Source organism: Cetorhinus maximus, chromosome 8, assembly GCF_964194155.1.
Source record: "Cetorhinus maximus chromosome 8, sCetMax3.hap1.1, whole genome shotgun sequence".
NCBI lineage: Eukaryota > Metazoa > Chordata > Chondrichthyes > Lamniformes > Cetorhinidae > Cetorhinus > Cetorhinus maximus.
This window is the reverse complement of record NC_135886.1, coordinates 119,163,044-119,183,954: the sequence shown is the minus strand read 5'-3', so window position 1 is coordinate 119,183,954 and position 20,911 is coordinate 119,163,044. Positions and strand designations below refer to the sequence as shown.

At 43.0% G+C, this 20,911-nt stretch overlaps 1 protein-coding gene across 1 annotated transcript in view; it reads left to right on the top strand.

Annotated features, from left to right (window-relative positions):
• LOC144683332 (actin-binding protein WASF3-like) overlaps positions 1-20,911 on the top strand; it is an 88,809-nt gene that overhangs the window by 46,758 nt on the left and 21,140 nt on the right. The window contains exons 5-7 of the mRNA XM_078546266.1: positions 822-956; positions 7,829-7,982; positions 12,347-12,464. Coding sequence (XP_078402392.1) covers positions 822-956; positions 7,829-7,982; positions 12,347-12,464 — 407 coding nt within the window. The remainder of the gene's footprint in view (positions 1-821; positions 957-7,828; positions 7,983-12,346; positions 12,465-20,911) is intronic.

Below are 20,911 nucleotides of genomic sequence, written 5' to 3'. Positions count from 1 at the left end.
AAGAGATATTAGGTCAGATAACCAGAAGTTTGGTCAGAGGTAGGTTTTAAGGAGTAGCTTAAAGAAGGAAAGTGAAGTAGAGAGACAATGAGGTTTAGGGAGTGAATTCACAAAATTAGGTACCAGGTCCTGAAAGCATAGCCACCAGTTTGCTGAAATTCAGGGGTGCTCAAGAGGCTGGAATTAGAGGAGCACAGATATCCTGGAGGGTTGCAGAGTTGGAAGAGATTACAGAGGTAGGGAGGAGCGAGGCTGCGAAGGGATCTGAAAATGAGGATTCGAATTTTAAAGACTGAGAGCCAGTGTAGGTCAGTGAGTACGGGGTGTTAAATGAGGACTTGGACAGAAGAGTTTTGAATGAGCTCAAGTCTATTGAGGGTAGAATATTGGAGGTCAGCCAGGAGTGTGTTAGAATAGCCACGTCTGGAGGTAACAAAGGCATGGTTAAGGGTTTCAGCAGCAGAAGAGCTGAGTCAGAGGCAGAGATGAACAATGTCACACATGTAATGGGCACTTGAGTGAATTAAATGAGAAAAGATGAGGTCAGAACCCCCCTTGCTCAGGACTTCAAATGTGTTTTGTTATTCTTTCAGTTCCTACTAATTTAAACAATTGTCCACAGCAACTTAGCACACAAAATCTTGCCATATAAACCACACTGGTATCTTACTGGCAGCAACAAAAACAACTTGCATTTATATCTTTGTCCCCTTCGGTTTCTTCTGTGCATGCAGGTTGCAATTAACCTTTCTCTTCATTAAATTGAGAACACTTAAAATGGACAGTGGTTCTGACTGAAATATTTGCCTTCTCTCTCACAGGTAGACATGCTGAAGATATATTTGGGGAACTTTTTAATGAAGCTAACAATTTCTGTATGCGAGTTAACTCTCTCCAGGAGAGGATTGATTGCCTGGCAATTAAAGTCACTCAACTGGATTCCACTGTAGAGGAAGGTCAGTGAAGTGGGCAAGAGGGATACGGACCAGGGCAAACTGATAAGCAGTTGCATCCTGGGAGGGTTTTCTGTAACGTTGTGCCTTTATGTGTATTGGGGAAGAGGAATCAGCCAAATCGACCGCACACAACCAAAGAACATGAGAAACAGAAGGAGCTCTGAAAAATTAATATCACAAATAAGAATATAATGAAAGGAAGGCCCATGTGTACCCTAGGCTGAAAACATTCTCCCTGCCTATTAGTATAATTCCCAGCCCTTTCAGAACTAAATCACTGGGTGAAATTTTCAGGTTAGTGTGCAGGCGCGCGCCCAACCTGCTTGAGCGTAAAATATTGTGTGATGATGTCAGGTGAGCATCCCGACGTCATCCCACTCTCCCATGATATTTCGGTTGGCGTGCATGAACAAACTCCTGAGGCATGCTCGCCGACAATTAAGAGGGCAATTAAGCCCATTACAGTTGTAATTGTCACTGATTTTCATGGTCCTTCCAACCTCAGGGTTGGCGGACGGGTGAATTGGCCAGGTGGCCTTTGTATTTTTCCTGATACCTCATCCAAGGGCGGGATGAGATTTCCATTATTAAATTTAAAAAAAAATCTATGGACAGAATTTTTATAATGTATATGTTCAGGTGACTGTGATGCTTGGACATTTTTGTTCTGATTTTAAAATCTTTAAAACACTTTTGAAATCTTCAGCTCCCTGAGGCAGCTCCCTGGCTTCAGGAGGCTTTCATTCCGTGCTTGCCACCCCCCCCCCCCCCCCCGCCCCCGTTACTTACATCAGCACGCCTCATGCTGGCTGGCTGTTAATTGGCCAGCTAGTGTGAAAACACAGTCGGGGGCCGATTGCGGTCGGTGGTCCGTCCCCCGACCGCTCCCAGACCCACCGGTCGCACCCGCCCGCCGACCTGAAAATCCTGCCCACTAAGTCTGTTTATAAACTTTTACTTCTTCAGAAGATGGGGTTGGGTGAAGAAGCTTTTTTACCCATTTGGTCTCAGTTTTACAACATACTAACACCCTGTTGTGATCTCCCACTAAATAGTTTCAGTTAAACAGAGTGATAAAGAACTTCAAGAGCACACATAAGGAATTAGTTGCAACACATTGGCATGCAGGACCCGTATAGACATCTGCACTTAGTCCCAATTACACATATGTTTACCTTGCAAGTTCACAGGGAGATCATGCTTGGTTTCTTAAAATGGCAATTATTGCCACATTCATAGAGATCTGATTGAATCAATTTTTAAAACTTGACCACAGCTTCTTACTCACTCCTGTTGTACCGACTTTGGGGAACAATTATTACTGTGGCAGATTTGCGAATGTATTCTTTACACATGCCTTTGCATATTTGCTATAAATAATGAATGACAAAAACTCTCCACAGAAGCCAATATAGCCTTGACTCGAAGATAAGATGTTATCTGCAGTAAATTGACTGACTTTGTACAAAAGTGTAGTGGTTTTGATGCAGGATTAGAGGTTCAAACCTCACCTCACCAAACCTCACTGGCAAGCTATTAAATGGCACCTTTTAGAAATTTCTTTGTGTGCCAATGCCAAAAAAAATGAAATTTGTGTGTGCCACCTCTACATGGTCTGACCTATGTGGTTGGCTCTTTGTGCCCAAGAAAGCCGCTCAGATGCGCAAACAATGGAAACCTCACTGGTTCAGGAAGATGACCTTCCACTATCTTCCATTTCCATTAACATAATGTTTAAGTCAGAAATTCTGCAAGTTGTTTGTCTGCTTGATGACTATGAAATGAGCTTTTAGGGCTGTGAACTGTGGAAACCAATAGGATTGAGATTTGTGGTTAAAATGCATCGAGTTTGTTTATTTTTAAGAGCAATATTTACCAAAATTGATGGGATTCCTAAACCAAAATGATACCATCATTTTGCTGAGCCTGATTTTTCACACTGAAAATGTGTCTCCTGTGAAAAGTCTTTTTCCTGCAGCCTCACAATATGGCTGTTGCATTTTGGGCCTTTTAAAATATTACCATAGTTCATTTCTATTTTTATAGCTTCAAGCCCTGCAATCCCCCTAGGTTGAGTTCCGACCCCCCATGCCCTTTGAGAGTGTCAACCCTTGCCATGAGATCTATATAAGCTTTTAATAACACATCCAGGAAGCTGAATCTCAGCTTGAATTTATATAAGACCTTTAATGCAGTGAGGTGCTACGCAGAGGCATAATCAGACAAAAATGGAATTAAAAGTTGTTTCAAGGTTTCCTAATTCCTAATAAGGAGCAATGTGCATTTTAATAGCACCTTTAATGAAAAACAAAATTCCAAGGCAGTTAACAGAGACTGAATCAAAAAAAATTGTACCAAGTCAAAGGAGAGAGGAGGATGACCAAAAGCTTGGTCAAAGATCTTTGGAAGGGTTTTAGGAGAGGGAAGTAGAAGTAGAAAGGTTTAGGGCCTACACAACTGACAATATGGCCACCGGTGGAAGGTGAAAGGAAAGGTGACGTGCAGAGACCAGATTCTGAAGAACTCAGAATTTTCCTAAGGCTTTAGGAGGTAACAGGGATAGGAAAGGGTAAAGTCATGAAGGATTTAAACATGTAGATGAGAATTTTAAATTGGAGACGTTGGGCTACTGGGAGCCAAAGGAGCACACAGGAATGAGGGTGTTGGGCGAAAGAGACTTCGTGCAGGATAGGATATATTTAGCAATTTTGGATAAGTGAAGTTTACAATACATGGAGCAACTGGCTTGGAGAATATTGGAATAGTCATGTTTAGGGATAATATAGACCTGGATTTCTGATCCAACAGCAAATGAGCTGAGGCAGAGTGGAGGCAGGCGATGTTACTGAGATGGAAGTGGGTGTGTTTTATGACGCAGTGGATATGGGGTTAGATGTCCAACAATGGGCTGAAAAAATATGCTGAGGTTGCAAATAGTCTCATTCACCTGAGTAGCTGAGGAAAAGGATGGCATCAGTGTCAAAGGTATGGAGATTGTGTGTCGGGGCCAAAGATGATAGCTTCAGTTTCCCCACAGTTTTAACAGGAGGAAATTGTGCGTCATCCAGGAATGACTGTTGCAAAGCTGTCTGACAGCACAAACATAGTGCAGACTTGAAGAGAGGCGGTGGAGAGATAGAGCTTGATGTCATTAACATGCATGCAGAAACTATTGCCAGAATGAAATCAGGGCATTCTTCTTCATGCAAGAGGTAGTAGAAATATTAACCTCTGTCCCATAAAGTCTGTGGATGCTGAAACTTTCAAGACTGATGTTGATATCTTTTTGTTTGGTGTGGTATCAAGAGATATGGATGAAAGGCGGGTTGAGGTACAGATCAGCCATGATGTAACTAAATGATGGAACAGGTTCGAGGGGCTCAATGCCCTATTTCTGTTCTTATGTTGCTACATTTCAATGCGATAGTTAACTGGTGATAGTTACTGCAGACAATGTTACTGACAATTGTGAATGGTGATAGTTGCAGCAGGTGTTTTACAGTCACTTCGTTGAAAGCCACATTTGCAAGTAACATCCTGCCTGGGAGCCATTCTGTGGATTGCTACAACATGTTGCATCAGAGAGGGGTGAGCCACAGATGTCCTGCACTGCAGGGCTTGGCTTCTCATCCTAGTTTGTCATCTTGGTTTGTCAGTTAAAAAGCAGTCCTCTCCAGCCTCTCCTTGATTTTGGAAACAGCAACCAAGCTTCCTCCAGTGACTGTGAAAGTGAATTTGCCCTCAGCAATGTTTCCTCTCCCACCCCCACCAAATATACAGTTGATGCGTTGTAATAATGAGTAATACCCTGTAGGTCTCTCTACCCTCATACTTCAGCTTGCAGAACCATTTGTGCCTACACACACTCCCCCACAGCTTGCTAACTTAATATATTAATTCTGGTGGAAAGGATTTGATCTTTAGCTAAAAAGAATAGTATGTAAAGTTAACCCTTTGTAAGGAAGAAAGCAATGAAATTTCACCATAAACCTAAATCTTAATCCTGTATATGGGGATTATTAATTATCTCACTATATCAATCTGCATCTTAACCCTGTGGACTTTGCTGTGTTACTATAAACTTGGTGTGCTTAGGTATTACTTGCATATTGTATGTATGTATATATTTAAATGAGGCCCTGTTGCCCTGTTTTGTTGGGTCTGTCATCCACTACAAGGCTTCTCCACACCCTCCCTGCCCTCCTGTTAACATCAAAGCCATGGTTTCTGGACTACTGCATGGGGTGTGGTGGAGGAAGCGTAGAGCCTGGAGGGAGTCTTGTCTTGACGGGCAAGGGAAGGGTGGATGAAGCAGCAGAGACAGTTGAGATGATGGCCTCTATCTTGGACAAAGAAGCTCACCAGGTCTTCACACTTGTTGGAGGTGAAGGTGAAGAAGGCACGTCTTTAGCATTACTCCTGGAATTCCTCCAAGCGTGTAAATTTTCAATAGTTGTGAAAATTACCATTAACGTGAAGTGGGATGTGGTGATACTTTGTTTTTTTAAAATTAGCCAAAGCATACATGGCTATTTCAGCCTTGATAAAGAGAAAAGACACATCAAGGCTTCCAATCTAAAACTCTTCCTGAAAACTGAAAGATAAGCCCCTTTTGTAGAGTGGAAGAAAATGAAAAGGAAGGGGAAAAAAAGAGAGAACAGATAGTTTACTCACCAACTGGATGTTAATGGAATGAGTAGCTTACAAGAAACTGTTAAAACTCATTCTAGTGAGATAGTGAAACGGTATTGGAAGAACAGAAGACTGAGTAAAGCTAAAATGGTGTAAAATGCAGGAAGAGCTCAGAGAGGAAAAAAAAAACCAAGAAAATAGAGGGAAAGATAAGAGATGCACACAGTTTGAAGTGCAAAGATTAAGTCCTGAAAAAATACAGTAGATCTGCCAGTCCTGCAAAGAGTTGAAAGAGGGAAATGGAAATTGTGTTGAAGGAAGGAACAGAACTTAACTTGCCTTTTTTTTGAGATGTTTCTTGACCTGAATGTTTCTAACATCTTCTTCCTCTCAGCTTTTGCAGGTTTTCCTTTTCTTAATACCCTTTGATTTACTGTCATAGCCACTTCCCTTCCAGGAGCGACACTGTGGAAGATATTCTGTCCTGCTCTGCTCTTCACTATAAGGTTGATTTGTCTCTTTCATCCAGCCTTTTCTCTTCTTGATGATCACAGACTACAGAATGCTTTCAGCATTTCCTGTTTATAACTTGTTTTAGAATTTCTCCCCATCTTTTTTGGCCATTTTCCTTGCATGGGCCTTTCCAGTGCTTTCATTCTAAATTTGACAGCCCCCAAAGTTGACTATAGATTGAAATGTAGGGAGCATGCCAAATTTGTGCTGTCTGCAGATTAGCATGATAGCTACGTGCAGCCGGTGTTAACTGCACTGTTTGTTGGCTGCATCAGCAAGGGGCCCAAAATTGTAACTTTCCAGCACCATTTAAAGAAAGGCTGCATCTCCTGAAGGGAAGATGCATTGTGGCTGGAGCAGGTGTTGACAATCATGCAGGAACTGAATATGTCCTGGGAAAGACAAAAAAAATTGCACTACGTGGGCAGAAGTGGGTTCCAGGGTTTTTGGATGATGTGTGTTGGTTTTGCTGGAGGATGTGGAAAGGAGGAAAGATGTGCTATATCCATAGGAGGCGTTCAGTCACACAGTCAAAAGGCAGATACCTTTGGAGGTCAGTGACAGGAATCCAATCCTGAGGGCCTGGATGCAGCACCACAAGTATCTCAGTGACTGCATGCAAGCTGCCAGGGGCGCAACAGGTTAAATGCCTTCCTTCTGTGTAACCATTTCATAGGTAAGTGCTTGGAACTTTAGATGGCATATCCAACCGACTCCAACATCAGTCGAAAGCTGGAAATGTGGAAGTTGGAAATCTGAAATAAAAACAGAAAATGCTGGAAATACTCAGGTCTGGCAGCATCTGTTGAGAGCAAAACAGAGTTAACATTTCAAGTCGATGACCTTTCATCAGAACTGGGAGAAGTTAGAGATGTAATAGGTTTTGAGCAAGGGATAGGTAAGACAAGGACAAAAGGGAGGTCTGTGATAGGGTAGTTACTCCAAACCCACGGCGTCATTGCTCATGGAGAAGTCAAAAACTCTTTGTAGGAAAGGAGAAAAATTGGCAGAAACTGAATAGAGGGGGAGAAATTACTATGAGTAGAAACAATGGTGGGGGTAGTTCTTGTATGTGTCATTCCATAAAGGAAACAGTAACCATCACATAATTTGATTACATTTAACTTGAGAATCGTCATTATGCACAGTTGAGGGGAGATGGTGATATAGTGGTGATATTGCTGGGCTAGTGATCCAGAAGCCCAGGCTAATGTTCTGAGCGCAAGGGTACAAATCCCACCAATGCAGCTGATGAAATTTGTATTCAATTAATAGCCTAGAATTGAAAAATTAGACTCAGTAATGGTGACCATGAAACCATTGTCTATTGCCTTAAAAACCCATCTGGCTCACTAATGGCCTTTAGGGAAGGAAATCTGCCACCCTTACCTGGCCTGGCCTACATGTGACTGCAGACTCACAACAATGTGGCTGACTTTTAACTGCCTTCTGAAATGGTGTGGCAAGCCACTCAGTTTAAGGGCAACTAGGGATGGACAACAAGTGCTGGCCTTGCCAGTGATGCCTGTATCCCATGAAAGAATAAATTTAAAAAAAGTTAAAATTGGTGCAAAAATCATTTCAGAGAGTGTTTAATGGGGACATTTGTGCAATAACAAATTGAGGCTAAAAGTTAAGTTGCTCTTTCATATTAATCATTTGTTGTTACTATATGAATAAAAGTGGATATAATATTTCAATAGCTTTCTGTTTGTTTTGGTTTGCAGTCTCACTTCAGGACATCAACATGAGGAAAGCATTTAAGAGTTCAACAACACAAGATCAGCAGGTGGTTTCACGGAATACTGTTCCAAATCCAGTGTTGGAAATGTTCCAGCAATGTGATAAACCACCGCCCCTCAACATCTTGACACCGTATAGGTAAGAGTTTACTTGGCACTTGAAAATGCACTCAAATCCAAATAATACATTGGAGGAGAAAATTGCTTTCCTCAACCAAATCCTCAAGTTTATAAACAAATCCAATTCTTTCCTCAAGAAGTTTTGGTGAATTTTTGTACGTCCATCAAGGTAACGTGATCAGCACGTAGTATGGCCAAGTCAGATACAGCTCAGACATGATATAAAGTAAAACACTCTACCACATAACGGCCCTATTATTTATGGAAAAATGGGAGACTTTTAGCGGCCAGGTAATCTGGAGATATGGAAATCATGGAGCCCAGTTGAATTTTTCTCTGTTTACCACCCAGCAGCTGACCAAGTTGAGAATTTGGCGAGCTCTCACATGAGAATGTCATCAGGAGAAGACTGCAGCTCGGAGCTGGAATGGAGAGAGGGAGGGATGGAAAGATCGTGAAAGATTGGCATCGAATCACGGATTAGTCTGATTGTGGGGGTATCAAATTATGTTGGGGGGCTCCAGGGAAAGTATCGCAAAGAAGGTCGGAATGCAGGATGTAATCGGTGCCAGATTGCGGTGTTTTGGATCATGGGGTTCCGGAGATTGGATCGTGGAAGGGCGAGGGCAGATCATGGTGGGGGGTGTTGGTTCACGGCCAGGGGAACAAATGTCAGATTGTTGGAGGTGGGATCGATTGCGGGATCAGATCATGGTGTGTTGGCATAGGACCACGGAGGATGGAATTGTGGGGAGGGTGGCAGACTACAGCAGGTTAACTTTGGGGACTAGGGTGAAGTACTTCTACTTGGCCCACATGCAGTGTTGGAAAAGCACTTAACTGCTGGGCCTGTTAGTTCTCACCCTCCCTTTAACAGCCTGATACCCTGAGCCCTGGGAAACCTGGTCTGCAGCCATTACACATAAATGTCTGCTAAAATCTGAGATACAGAGCCTTGTTAACATATTGTGTGTCAGCTGTGGCCCAGTTGGTAGCACTCTTGCCACTGAGTCAAAAGGTTGTGGATTCAAGTCTCACTCCAAGACTTGGAAGCACAATCTAGGCTGATTCTGCTCAGTTCTGCAGAACTGAGGGAATTTTTTTTTATTTATTCATTCACTGTATGTGGGCTTCTCTCGCTGGGCCAGCATTTATTGCCCATCCCTAGTAGCCCTTGAGCAGGTGGTGGTGAGCTGCCTTCTTGAACCGCTGCATTCCATGTGGTGTAGGTACACCCATAGTGCTGTTAGGAAGGGAGATCCAGGATTTTGACCCAGCGACAGTGAAGGAACGGCGAAATATTTCCAAGTCAGGATGGTGAGTGACTTGGAGGGGAACTTCTAAGTGGTGGTGTTCCCATGTATCTGCTGCCCTTGTCCTTCTAGATGGTAGTGGTCGTGGGTTTGGAAGGTGCTGTCTAAGGAGCCTTGGTGAATTCCTGCAGTGCATCTTGTAGATGATACACACTGCTGCTACTGTGTGTTGGTGGTGGAGGGAGTGAATGTTTGTGGATGTGGTGCCAATCAAGCGGGCTGCTTTGTCCTGGATGGTGTCTAGCTTCTTCAGTGTTATGGGAGCTGCATTATCCAGAGAAGTGGGGAGTATTCCACCACACTCCTGACTTGCGCCTTGTAGATGGTGGTCAGGCTTTGGGGAGTCAGGAGGTGAGTTACTCGTCACACAGTTCTTAGCCTCTGACCTGCTCTTGTAGCTACAGTATTTATATGGCTAGTCCAGTTCAGTTTCTGGTAAATGGTAACCCCCAGGATGTTGATAGTGGGGGATTCAGTGATGGCAATGCCATTGAACATCAAGGGGCGATGGTTGGATTCTCTCTTGTTGGAGATGGCCATTGCCTGACAATTGTGTGGCATGAATGTTACTTGCCATTTGTAACATTGCTGCACTGTCAGGGCTGCTGTCTTTTAGATGAGACATTATACTGAGGCCCATCTGCCTTCTCAAGTGAACGTCCCATGGCACTATTTCGAAGAGGCGCAGAGTAGTTACTCCTGGTGTCTTGGCCAATATTTATCCCTTAATCTACATCATAAAAACAGATTATCTGGTTATTCTTACATTTCTGTTTGTGGGAGCTTTCTGTGAGCAAATTAACTACATTACAACAGTGACTTCACTTCAAAAGTACATTATTGGTTGACAAGTGCATTGGGCCATTTGGCTGTACTAAAAGGTGCTATATAAATGCAAGTCTTTATTTAAATTACTGACATCCTCATCAAGCAGGTTTACTCACTGCCCCTGAAACTACCCCAGTTAAACTAGAAATAGATGCATTCACGGCAGGGCTTGTGTTTCACACCAACTGTGGGGGCGGTGGGGGTGGGGGTGGGGTGGGGGGGAGGTGTGGGGAATGGGTTAAAATTTCACCAAGTGTATTCCTAACCTGTTGTACAAAATAATGTACAAATGTACAGGTATGAGTTTCCATCTCCTATAGTTACCATTCTTTCAGCCTCTCTGAGTCATGCTGACAATTTAGTGTGAAATTATGAGCAATTTTATACAGTGGGCCTAGACCCACTGGCCTGAAGACTGCTCCCTCAATAGGATCATAGCACAGAATGAGGTCATTTAATTCTAGTTAGTTCCCTGCTAGAGCAATCCTGAACTAATTGTACTGCCATGCTTTGTCTCCATAGCATTGCATTTTCCCGTGCTTCAACTGTTGATCCACTGTTTCTTTAAAGCATGCAATGGTATCTGCCTCATGGAAAAGCATTCCATGCACTAACAACTCTTGTGTAAATAAATGTATTCTAACTTTTCTCCACAAATTCTTAGCAACAATTTTAAGTCGATTGCCCTTTGTTGCTGATTCCCCCAACCGAGATAAGTACTTTTCCTTATTCATCCCTTTCATAATTTTGAAACCTTCGATTAAATCTTTGCTTAACCATTTCTACTAATGGAAGTTCTAATGGAAAAAGCTCAACTATTTCCAATCTGTCTATATATCTAAAGCTTCCCACTTTTGGCATCATCCTGGCGAATTTATACTTTGCACTCTCATGGTTTTATGTCCCTTCGATAATGGAGTGTCCAAAACTTCACAGAGAGCTGCAGTTGCGGACTAATCTCATTTCCTTTAGTAGCTGCATAGCTGGAGAGGTCACTTTCATCTCAGCAAAATACATTGATTTTGAATCTAAAGGTGAAACATACTGAACTGTTCAATTCTCCCTAATATAATACCTTGTAATCCTCCCGAGTATTATATGCATATTTCTTTTTATCCATTTGTGGGATGTGAGCATGTTTGCCCTTGAAGGTAGTGGTGAGCCGCCACCTTGAATCGCTGCAGTCCATGTAGTGTAGGTACACCCAAAGTGTTGCATTCCTGCTCTACGAAGCTTGCTGAGAGCCATTAGATATGCTTCTCATAGCATGATGTTCTGGTCCAATGTCTTACTGTGGATGAGATAATTCATGCAAGGTAACATTCCCATCTACTCCATTTGTTTTTATTGTACTTGTAATCTGCAACAAAATGAATGCATATATCTGCAAATTATGTTCTAGAGCATTCTGCTCAATATTTTTAGTATTTTCTGTTTTTATTTTTTGTAGATCTACAGGTTATTTTCTATGCCGTTCTTTATACATCTAAACATTTAGTATGGAAGTGCTGTGCTACTTGTGCTTCTAGGCAGCAGGCGACTGGATGATGATGTGCTAAGTAAGGGATAATTTATTCATTGATTAAATGGAAGGGATCCTCCATTTAAAGGTAAAGCAAAGGAGTTAAGCAAGGTGCTAAAGTAACTTTATACATTGCTAAACAACCTGCAGTAGAATGGAGTGAGTCAATTTTGTTAGATTTGGGGCATGATTCGCACTTGATCAAACACTGTTTTGGAGTTTGTTATAAGGCTAAGATGTACACCAACAATTTAATGCAGGCAAAACAATGAAGCCCAGGAGTGAGTATATTACCACAGAAATCGGGACTGTTAAGAGTAAACCCATGGAGCTGGTCAAGTATAATTTTAAAAAATGGCCCAGGTAGTGTTTTCCAAAGTTGACAACATTTCACAAATTTGACCCTTACGCGAGTCAGAGGCAGTTATAAAATTGAATAAAAGTGTCATAGAAGAATTGGAGAGAGCAATGAAGTTGTTGGTTCTGCCAGGGGATAGGTAGAAAAATTAATAACCTGGCAGAAAATGCACAGTTACTTATGCTGACCTTTGATTTGAAGGGTAATTGTGATCATGTGAAAGATCTGCAATGTAATAATTTGTTTTCTGCAGCATATTCTTGCGCTATCGTTTATATTCTGAACAGGTTCATGCTCTGTGAAGGGCTAGGTGAAGTAATATCAGGGGAAAGATATTACTGCTTTTTGCATTTATGTTGCAGGGATGACAGAAAAGATGGGCTGAAATTTTACACAGATTCCTCCTATTTCTTCAATTTATGGAAGGAAAAGATGCTGCAGGCTACAGAGGATAAAAGGAAGGAAAAACGAAGGCAAAAGGTATTACACTGAGATTTTGTTCTGCATAATGAATATCTCATATACAGTGTTTTGATATGGCATGTGGTAATTGCCGGGCTGACCAAATCCCAAAGGGAAACTTGGCCAAGCTATCACAACAATTTGCAATTTGCATTTTTATTCCGAGAAGCTATGTGTACTGAAGTCAGAAGTAAAGATTCCACTACCACTTTTGGAGATTTTAATTAATAAATTAAAACATTTATTAACAAAGAAAAGAAAATTTAAACACACAAGATTACAGTTACACAGTTAAATTTAGTTTTACAACATTTCCCAAAGATTTCTGCTTAGCTAGACTCACAAATAAATGCCCTTTTCCAGGCAACAGTCCCTATAGATTTTTAATCTATAAAAAGTCCATTAATGTTGTCGCAAGGCACGTACTGTTGCTAAAGGAGAGGTATTTCACAGGCTTCTCTCTCCCTCTCATTTGACAATGGAAATCCAAGGCTTGTAACAAAGCCTTGCTTTCTGGAAAACAAGCAAACGCTTCTCTGGGGTGGCTAGAGGCTGCTTACTTCACAGGCCTGACCTCGCACAGCACATTCTTCAAGATATCACATGGCACGCCACCTATACAGCTTTCAGCCTTTCCTTGTATATGTTTTTTCTCTTTCATCTTTAAACCCATTGTTCTTAACTTTCTTTGGAAGTTACCTTTCCCAGAATATAGGGCTGAATTTTCCCCCCTTGTGGGGGGTTGTGCAAGGTCGGGTGGGAGCGAGCATGAATCCGATCGGCGCCCCCAATTGGGTGCGCGCCACCATTTTACGAGGGCGGGCCAATTAAGGTCCGCTCAGCGTGACACTTGCCCAGAAGCGCTGAGCGCTCCCTGTGCGGGCAGGGGGGAGGGTTCCCGGAGTCAGATCCTGCGCTCTTTTGCGCATGCACGCGAGGGAGCACAGAAATCTCCAATGAGGCACCTTTGTGTCTCGGGGGATTTGTTTAGGTTTTAAACATCAAAATAAAGAAATTAAAAACTTTTAAAACATATCCCCTCATTTGACATTGTCACATGAGCTGGGACATGTCAATGAATTTTTTTGAAAATTTTTTTTGCCTGTCGATGAGGTTTCATGAAAAATGCCTTAAGGTTGGATGGGCAGCTCATCTAACTATTTAAATTAGTTTCTAACAGGCCTTTGACAGTTCGGCGGGTGTGCAGCTGACTTGGCTGTGCGCCTGCCGAACTGAAAATCTAAATGACACGCGGTGACATCAGGACGCCCGTCCGACATCACCGCGCGTCATTTTACACGTTGGCGAGCAGGCCCCGCCCCTGCTTGCTGACCGGAAAATTCTCCCCATAAAAATCTTTCATTTTGTCTTTATGGCCAGTACTTTCGGGAAAAATAAACTTAATAACTTTGCTTTATTCATTTATGATCCTTGCCAGATGTAAAACTTCCTTTGGTTTCTCTTTGAAACTCAACAGCTAAAAATTCAACTCCTCATTTATCTCCTAAAGTGATATCCTATTCGCGCTGTATTTACTTGTATCCCATCTTAGCTTGTTCATCTCTACTTCAAAATGCCTGCTTTTACACCAAGCCCTTTGATGATTTAAACCTTGCAGTCTGATTGTCTTCGGTTTAATTAAATTAGTCACACACACATACACACAGCTCCCATAAGCCTGCTTCACAGTATTCACAATAATATTGGAAAAAATGGTATTTTCCTTACAACAGTCCCATTCACTCACTCCGGATCAGGATCGGATATGGTGGGCAACCACTTATAATGGACAAAACCTTGAATTGCAAACCAAATCTGTGAAGTTTATCCGTAAATATACTAACAAAAGATGGTTAGTACCTATCGCAACTAGTTGATTTTGTTGGGTATCCAAGATTGAGGAACTTGGGATCAACTGTCAACGCTTCAGGCTGGAATTTGGAGGTGGGAATGGGGGTCCGGGGGGTGGTGGGTGTGGTCAGACAAGTAGATGAGTATTGGGATGGCTCCCCATAACGTTCCTGCCATCGGGGATGTTTCCCAGGAGGTGGCAGGGAAACAGATCGGCTTCCTGCATCTTAGAGGCGAGCAGCCAATTATGATGATTAAGGTCCCAGTTACAGGCAGTTTTGAGGCCACGATGGCATTTTGCACCGGCAGATTTTTCCTGCTCCCCACTGCGTGTGAAGGCTGTCATCTCAATGGAGGAGCCTGCCTTTGCTAGGCCAGAGGCTTCATGCCCCATAAGGGAGATGGCCCAAAGCATGGCCCAAACAAATCCTCCATGGGGGTTTCCTTTTCGCTCCAATGATCCTTACTGGTTTCAGTCTCCCTCAGTTTTTAAATTTATAAACGCTTGTGAAGATGCCTCCATGTTGAGGTACCTCGTGGTCCCCAGTCTACCTTTGCCAGTGGAGCTTCTCAGGTTCCAGAGTTGCCAAGGCTCTGTTTCAGCTTGCAGCATTGAGAGCCTGCCTGAGGTTAGTGAATGTGGAGGAGGCTGATTAGGAGAATGCTTCTGGGAATATTACACCGCTACAGGCAGGTGTGTGCTCAGGACCACCATTTTGTCCCATTGTCGGTGAGTCTCAAAGTCTGTGGTGAAATCCAGCCCTTCCAGTTTACCATATGGAAGTGGAGGATCGGGGTGGAGATGATCTGTAATGCAAGGATTCTCAACCTTTTTGACTCTGAGGTTCCCTCTCCTGTGCTACAAAAATGTCATTGCCCCCTGTAACATAACACAACTATTGTTTTTTGTTTGAAAATTACTCACACAATTAAGCATATATTTATTATTTTTGTTTTACTTAATGTGAAACTTGTTGCTGGTGCTGAGCAGAGTAACAATTCTGTCAGAATGTAGCCGTATCTTTGACAAGCACGCCCACGTCGTGGTCAATGTTCATCATGGCTCATTACTTTGTTTCCATTGATGCCATTGCTGAAAATCTAGTTTCACATAAGTATGATGTACTAAATGGGATCACCACTCTTAGTGCCACAGAGGAAGCATTGATATATTCATTGGAGCACTTACACGGGAGCCCTCACTGTCTTCAGTGCCTGTCTTACTCACTGTCTCCAGTGCCCGGTGTCTTTACTGTCCCTAATGTCTGGTGTCTTCCCTGCCTTCAATGCCCAGCACCCTTACTGTCTCAAACAGAGCAGAATAATAGGAAGGAGGCCGTTGGCCCATTTGGACTGTCAGCTCATTTGAAGAGTAGTCCAGTTGGTCACATTCCCTGCTCCTTTCCTCACACCCTTGCGTTTTTTTTCCCTTTCAACTTTTAACCAATTCCCTTTTGAAAGCTCCTATTGAATCTGTCTACACTGCCCCTATCCAGCATTATGAAGCTGCAAATCCCCATACCAGTGCTTGAAGCAGCATTATGCCAACAACCCCACAGCCCCAGGGGACTACCAACATTCCTAACTTCCCTCCACTCAACAGCAGGTTTAAAATAACTACACACCATTTTCCTTCCTTTGCTTCAGTTTAAGTAAATGATCCAGTGCTTCTCCTCCGAGACTGATTCTGCCTGCCTGCTGTTTTGGTCACATCTCCCTACATATTTCTGTCAGAGATTGGATGCAGATGAATGTAAAACAATGCAATTACAATTTGATTGTTTCAGCCTCTTTTGTGGCAGGCCTGAAGTTTCTTAGATGAGTTGATGCTTTAGTTGAAATGAAGGACTGGTAGAGCAGAGGATTTTGAGTAAGCTGTGAGGCTTCCTGTAGTTGAATTTCCGGAAGGTTGGCTCTCAGGCGAATTCGAAGTTGGTACAGGTTGGGTGGGGGGGGGGAGTCCTTCTGCCACTTTCAGGGTATTGCTGTTTATTACCTTGGCTGTGCAGCTGGTTTGGTGGCTTTCTGATGGAACGCTGCTTCTTGCTGTTATTTTTAAAAGCTAACAAAAAGCATAGCTGTCTCATAGCGTGACCTTTTACAAAGTCCTTTTCCAAATAAGGTGGGTGGTTAGGTTGATTTGACATTCTGTGCTGTGGATTTCACACCTCGAGAGTTTGAGGCAGGCAGTGTCTTTGCATCCGAATGACTCATTCAATTCGAAACCACCCTTTTGAATTAGTTTCAGGAAAGGGCATTGGGTCAACATCAATCTGGAAGACGCCTCTTCTCCCCTCTTAAGACTGGGGAGTGTTTCAATCCACAAGTGAAGTCAGGTGATGCTCAGGCATCTTATTGTAACCATTTAAAATATAAAAATTAGCTTGAAGTTCAGAATGTACTAAGACATGACAGAATCAACAGGGCTCATTCCCCCCACCCACCTGCCCACCCATAGCTTCCAGCCAAAGCTTACTTTGCTTTTTTGACTGTATTTGTGTCCTGCTTTTGCCAGGTTTTTCTTTTGAGATGAACCGATGCTGCAGGATCGACCAGTCATCTGCTTCCCTACCTCCAGGGCTACCCACGGCCACTGACTGGATCCCTAAATAGTTCCCATCCGAATGTACCAATTGGCTACAAGCTCTGTGTTTCCTTCCTCATGGTTTCAATATGCTGAGACTCTCTCTATTGAAACTTCTACCCCCGCATGCACCAATAATTCAAACAGAATGGTCGGCTCGTGCCATCTGACAGCACGGGTGTGGGTGTGGGGCAGGACAAGGAAGGAATACTGGGAGAGATGTAATAAACATCACATGTCGGAAGATCACATTTTACCATTGGATATAAACAGTGAAAAATGTATTAAAAATATTGTTAGCAGTTTAATTTTAATGTTGAATTTTGAAAATGAATTGCTAGCACCTGAGGGAGCAGTCAAAGGTCGGGCAGGTCACATGACTGGTGTGGTGCAAATGGTATGTGATGGTTGCCTGTCAATCAGTAAGAGCTGCGCTGATCTGGGGGCAAGATTGATGGTGTTAGGAGAAGCCATGGGGCGGCTGTAGCAGCGGCAGACGCTTTGAATCCCTAGGGGACCGGGGCTGCCTTGGTTGAGAACACCTATAATGGACAAGAGACCTGAAAGGATGTTGGGAGGATCTGATGTTCCTGAATGTTGATAAAGCTCCTACTCAGCTGATGAGGCATGCTAGAGCCCAGCCACAGCAATTAGAAGTATGAGAAAAGATTTAACTTGTAACTTAAAAGTCCGGATCAAATATAGTATTAGTTGTCATTGTAAGGTGATGTCTGGCTGTAATTACCATGATCTCCTATTGCAAACTGCAGCAGATCCCAGTTCTTATTAACCTGTGCCCTGAGGGATAAATCAAGTAGCTGCTTATAACAGACAAAACTCCCAGGCACCAACCAGTTCATTAAAAGTAGTTTATGCTGGATTCAAAAAGGTGAAGTCTCTGACATCCAAATTCTGTAATTAGCATAAACACATTCATAAATCTATACTAGATGATATCATTAATCTATTATGTTAAACTAAATCATTGACATATTGCAGCAATCCATTCCAATAGCACTATTCAGTGGGTTGAATTATGCGAGGTGTTGGATTCCCCCTCCCCTGGGGGTCAGCCCTCCTAGGGGAATACTGGCTGACCCACATGTACGTTAATAGACTGGAGGGAGGGGCCCAAATTTTTGTCTGGGCTTAGGAAAATCCAAACTGCGCACTTCTGTGGCTAACAAATGCACACGCCACTCATGTGACCTTACGAGGAATTGTTGTCTTTTCACACAAGGATTGGGTTCGCAGTACATTTTGCCAGTGGCGATAGAGTATGTGAGGAGTGTGGGTGTGGAGGTGAGCTGGTTAGCAAGCAGGCCCACCTTGGATCTCTAACACAACATCCCAGCTTCCAACAATGTTGAAAGGCCCCCTCAACCTCACCCTTGCCCCTCCACCAACCCCCTGATGCCACCCGATATCATCTCATGTTCCCCCATGCCACCTCTATGCCCCCTTGTATCCTCCATAGCCACTCACCCAGTAAGCACTATGTACAGTTCTCAGGAGCCATGCAATACCAATGGCAATTATTTTGAATTCATTGTGAAACATTAAAGCTCTAAAAATCTAAGAAAGCGCTGAATTTCAACTCACAGTCATTGGTACTGGATCAAAAAGCTCAAGGGAAAAATAGTTGTAATCCTTTAAGTGCCTATTAAATTTGCAAACAAACAAAAAACCACATCAAAGACATTTTCTGTTATTGTAGGCTCATAAAAGTTCCAATAGTTCTTGGATCAATAAGACCATCTGCTGTTCCATTCATAATGGAACAGCTGACATAACAGAAGCTTGAATGTGAGGAAGAACCTTTTTACACAGTGAGTGGTAATGACATGGAGCTCGCTGCACATGAGGGTGGTGGATGCGGAAACAATAAGTTATCTTAAAAGGAAATTGGATGGGCACTTAAAGCAAATTAAATTGCAGGTCCATGGGGTTGAACAGGAGAGTGGGAGTTGGATGGATTTCTCTGCAGTTAGCTGGCATGGACTCGATGGGGCCAAATGGCCTCCTCCTGTGCCATTAATGACTCTATGACACTGACAGAACAGATACCTATTTGCATTTAAAAGCAGAGTGCCTGTCGATCAAAGGATGGGAACAGGTGTAGACTATTTTTTCTACCTACAGAAGCAGGGCTTTTTTTTAAACAGCCAGATCTGCCAGTCCAATTAAATTGAGCACAAAAACATAGCAGCAGAGGACATATTTTAATTTAAAAAAATACATTATAGTACTTGCTCCATTGGAAAAGTACAGTAATGCTTATAACAATTAACAATGCTGGTTAATGTAAGGGCCAACTTAACTTTTCAGGACAGATCCCTACGATGAAACACTGCATTAAAAGTGTATCTACATTACAATTACCATCTAATAATGACATTTGAAGGTGTTGAAACATTTTACATTTATTTTTCAGAATGTTCCCAATGCCTCAGCGGGCTTTCCATTTTCTTCATGAGCTCTCAAACTTGGTGGGTGCTTTAAATGGGTTTCCACCAAACAAAAATGGTGTGCGGAGGAAATCCAACTTTTATCCCCCATTTAAAATGGGGAAACCAATGTCAGCGGGGAGGTTGTGCATTTTGTACGCATTTCCGACCCGCTAAAAGGCCCGAGGAAAATGGCATGGGGTCACGGATGTGGAGGACAATCAGATTTCCTACAAAATAATCAAAATGTGGCCATTCACGCACTGAAACATGACTTTGCACCCAGATGAAAATTTGACCCAGGATTTCTGCACTCAGCGATGGGAAACCCCGCCTCAGAGTGGCCAGCCAATCAGAGGCCGGCTTCTCTCCGGTACTTCAGGACCGAGGCATACAGCGTGGGATCATTTTGGGCCAGTGTCTGGGGATCTGGCCAGGTGCCAAGCCTGCAGGCCCCAGTGAGGAGGCTGGGTGGTTGGTGTTTGAGAGACCAGTGCGGGGGGAGACAAGCTGTGAGGGTATAAAACTTTGGGGAGCCCTGCAATGGGCCCAGGGGACCTGTTAAGGAGAGACAACCTCCTCCCCCCACCAACAGCCTGTGCAAAGAAACCAGCTGGGTTAACCACTTTGGGTGGGGCTCTTCCACCACTAGTTAAATCCTGGTGGTGGTGGGCTGAAGCCCTTAAGTGGACAGTAATTGCCCACCTAAGGACCCCAATTGGCCCACTGCCACCCCGATCGCAGGTATAATTGCGGTGGGGGCAGAGGTAGCCGGGTAGGCAGCAGTTCCGAAGAAGAGTCATCTTGGACTCAAAATGTTACTCTCTTCATAAATGCTGTCAGACCTGAGTTTTTCCAGCATTTTCTGGTCTTATTTCAGATTTAAATCGTCTGCAGTAATTTGCTTTTCTTATTATGCTGTCTTTTTGTGCTCAGTTTCCTTGTTCTCCTGAGGCCCTTTAAGCATTATATGCAATTGGGAATGAGTTGCATGCACACACCACAGTGGCAATCTCTTGCTGTCATTTTCCATGAACTGATATGAATTCTCCTCCAGCCAATTGATCACCACACCATCTTCTGTAGTAATGCGATAGCATTGTTTACAATGATGGCAGCTGTGTAATTATGATAGGCAAAGACTAAACAGCAAAAAATGAATTACTCTTGATTGCTTCATTTTTAAAAAAAAATCAACATTCCCAATTTCAGTACAAGCTTTCAGATAAAAAAAACACATATTAAAGATTTTTGCGATCTACTTTTGTTATCTTTTCTCACTGACTCACTGCATAAATTTATTGTATGATGTGAAACTGAGGGGGGTCATTTAACCTAACAGGAAACGGGTGGGTCAGGTTGACCGTCAGTTTTACACTTGCTTGATTTTAGTCTCCATTGAAGGCAGTTAGCTTACTTACCTTAGAGAGGTCTACTGGCCTCCCCAGCAACCTCACCTGATGGAGCAGCTGCAGGAGTTAAAATTCCAGGTATGTGATGGGACCCCAATTTGCATTTATTAATGAGATTCCTTCTCATCAGAGACTGGCCTTAACCACCACCAAACCGGCAGCATTAAAATT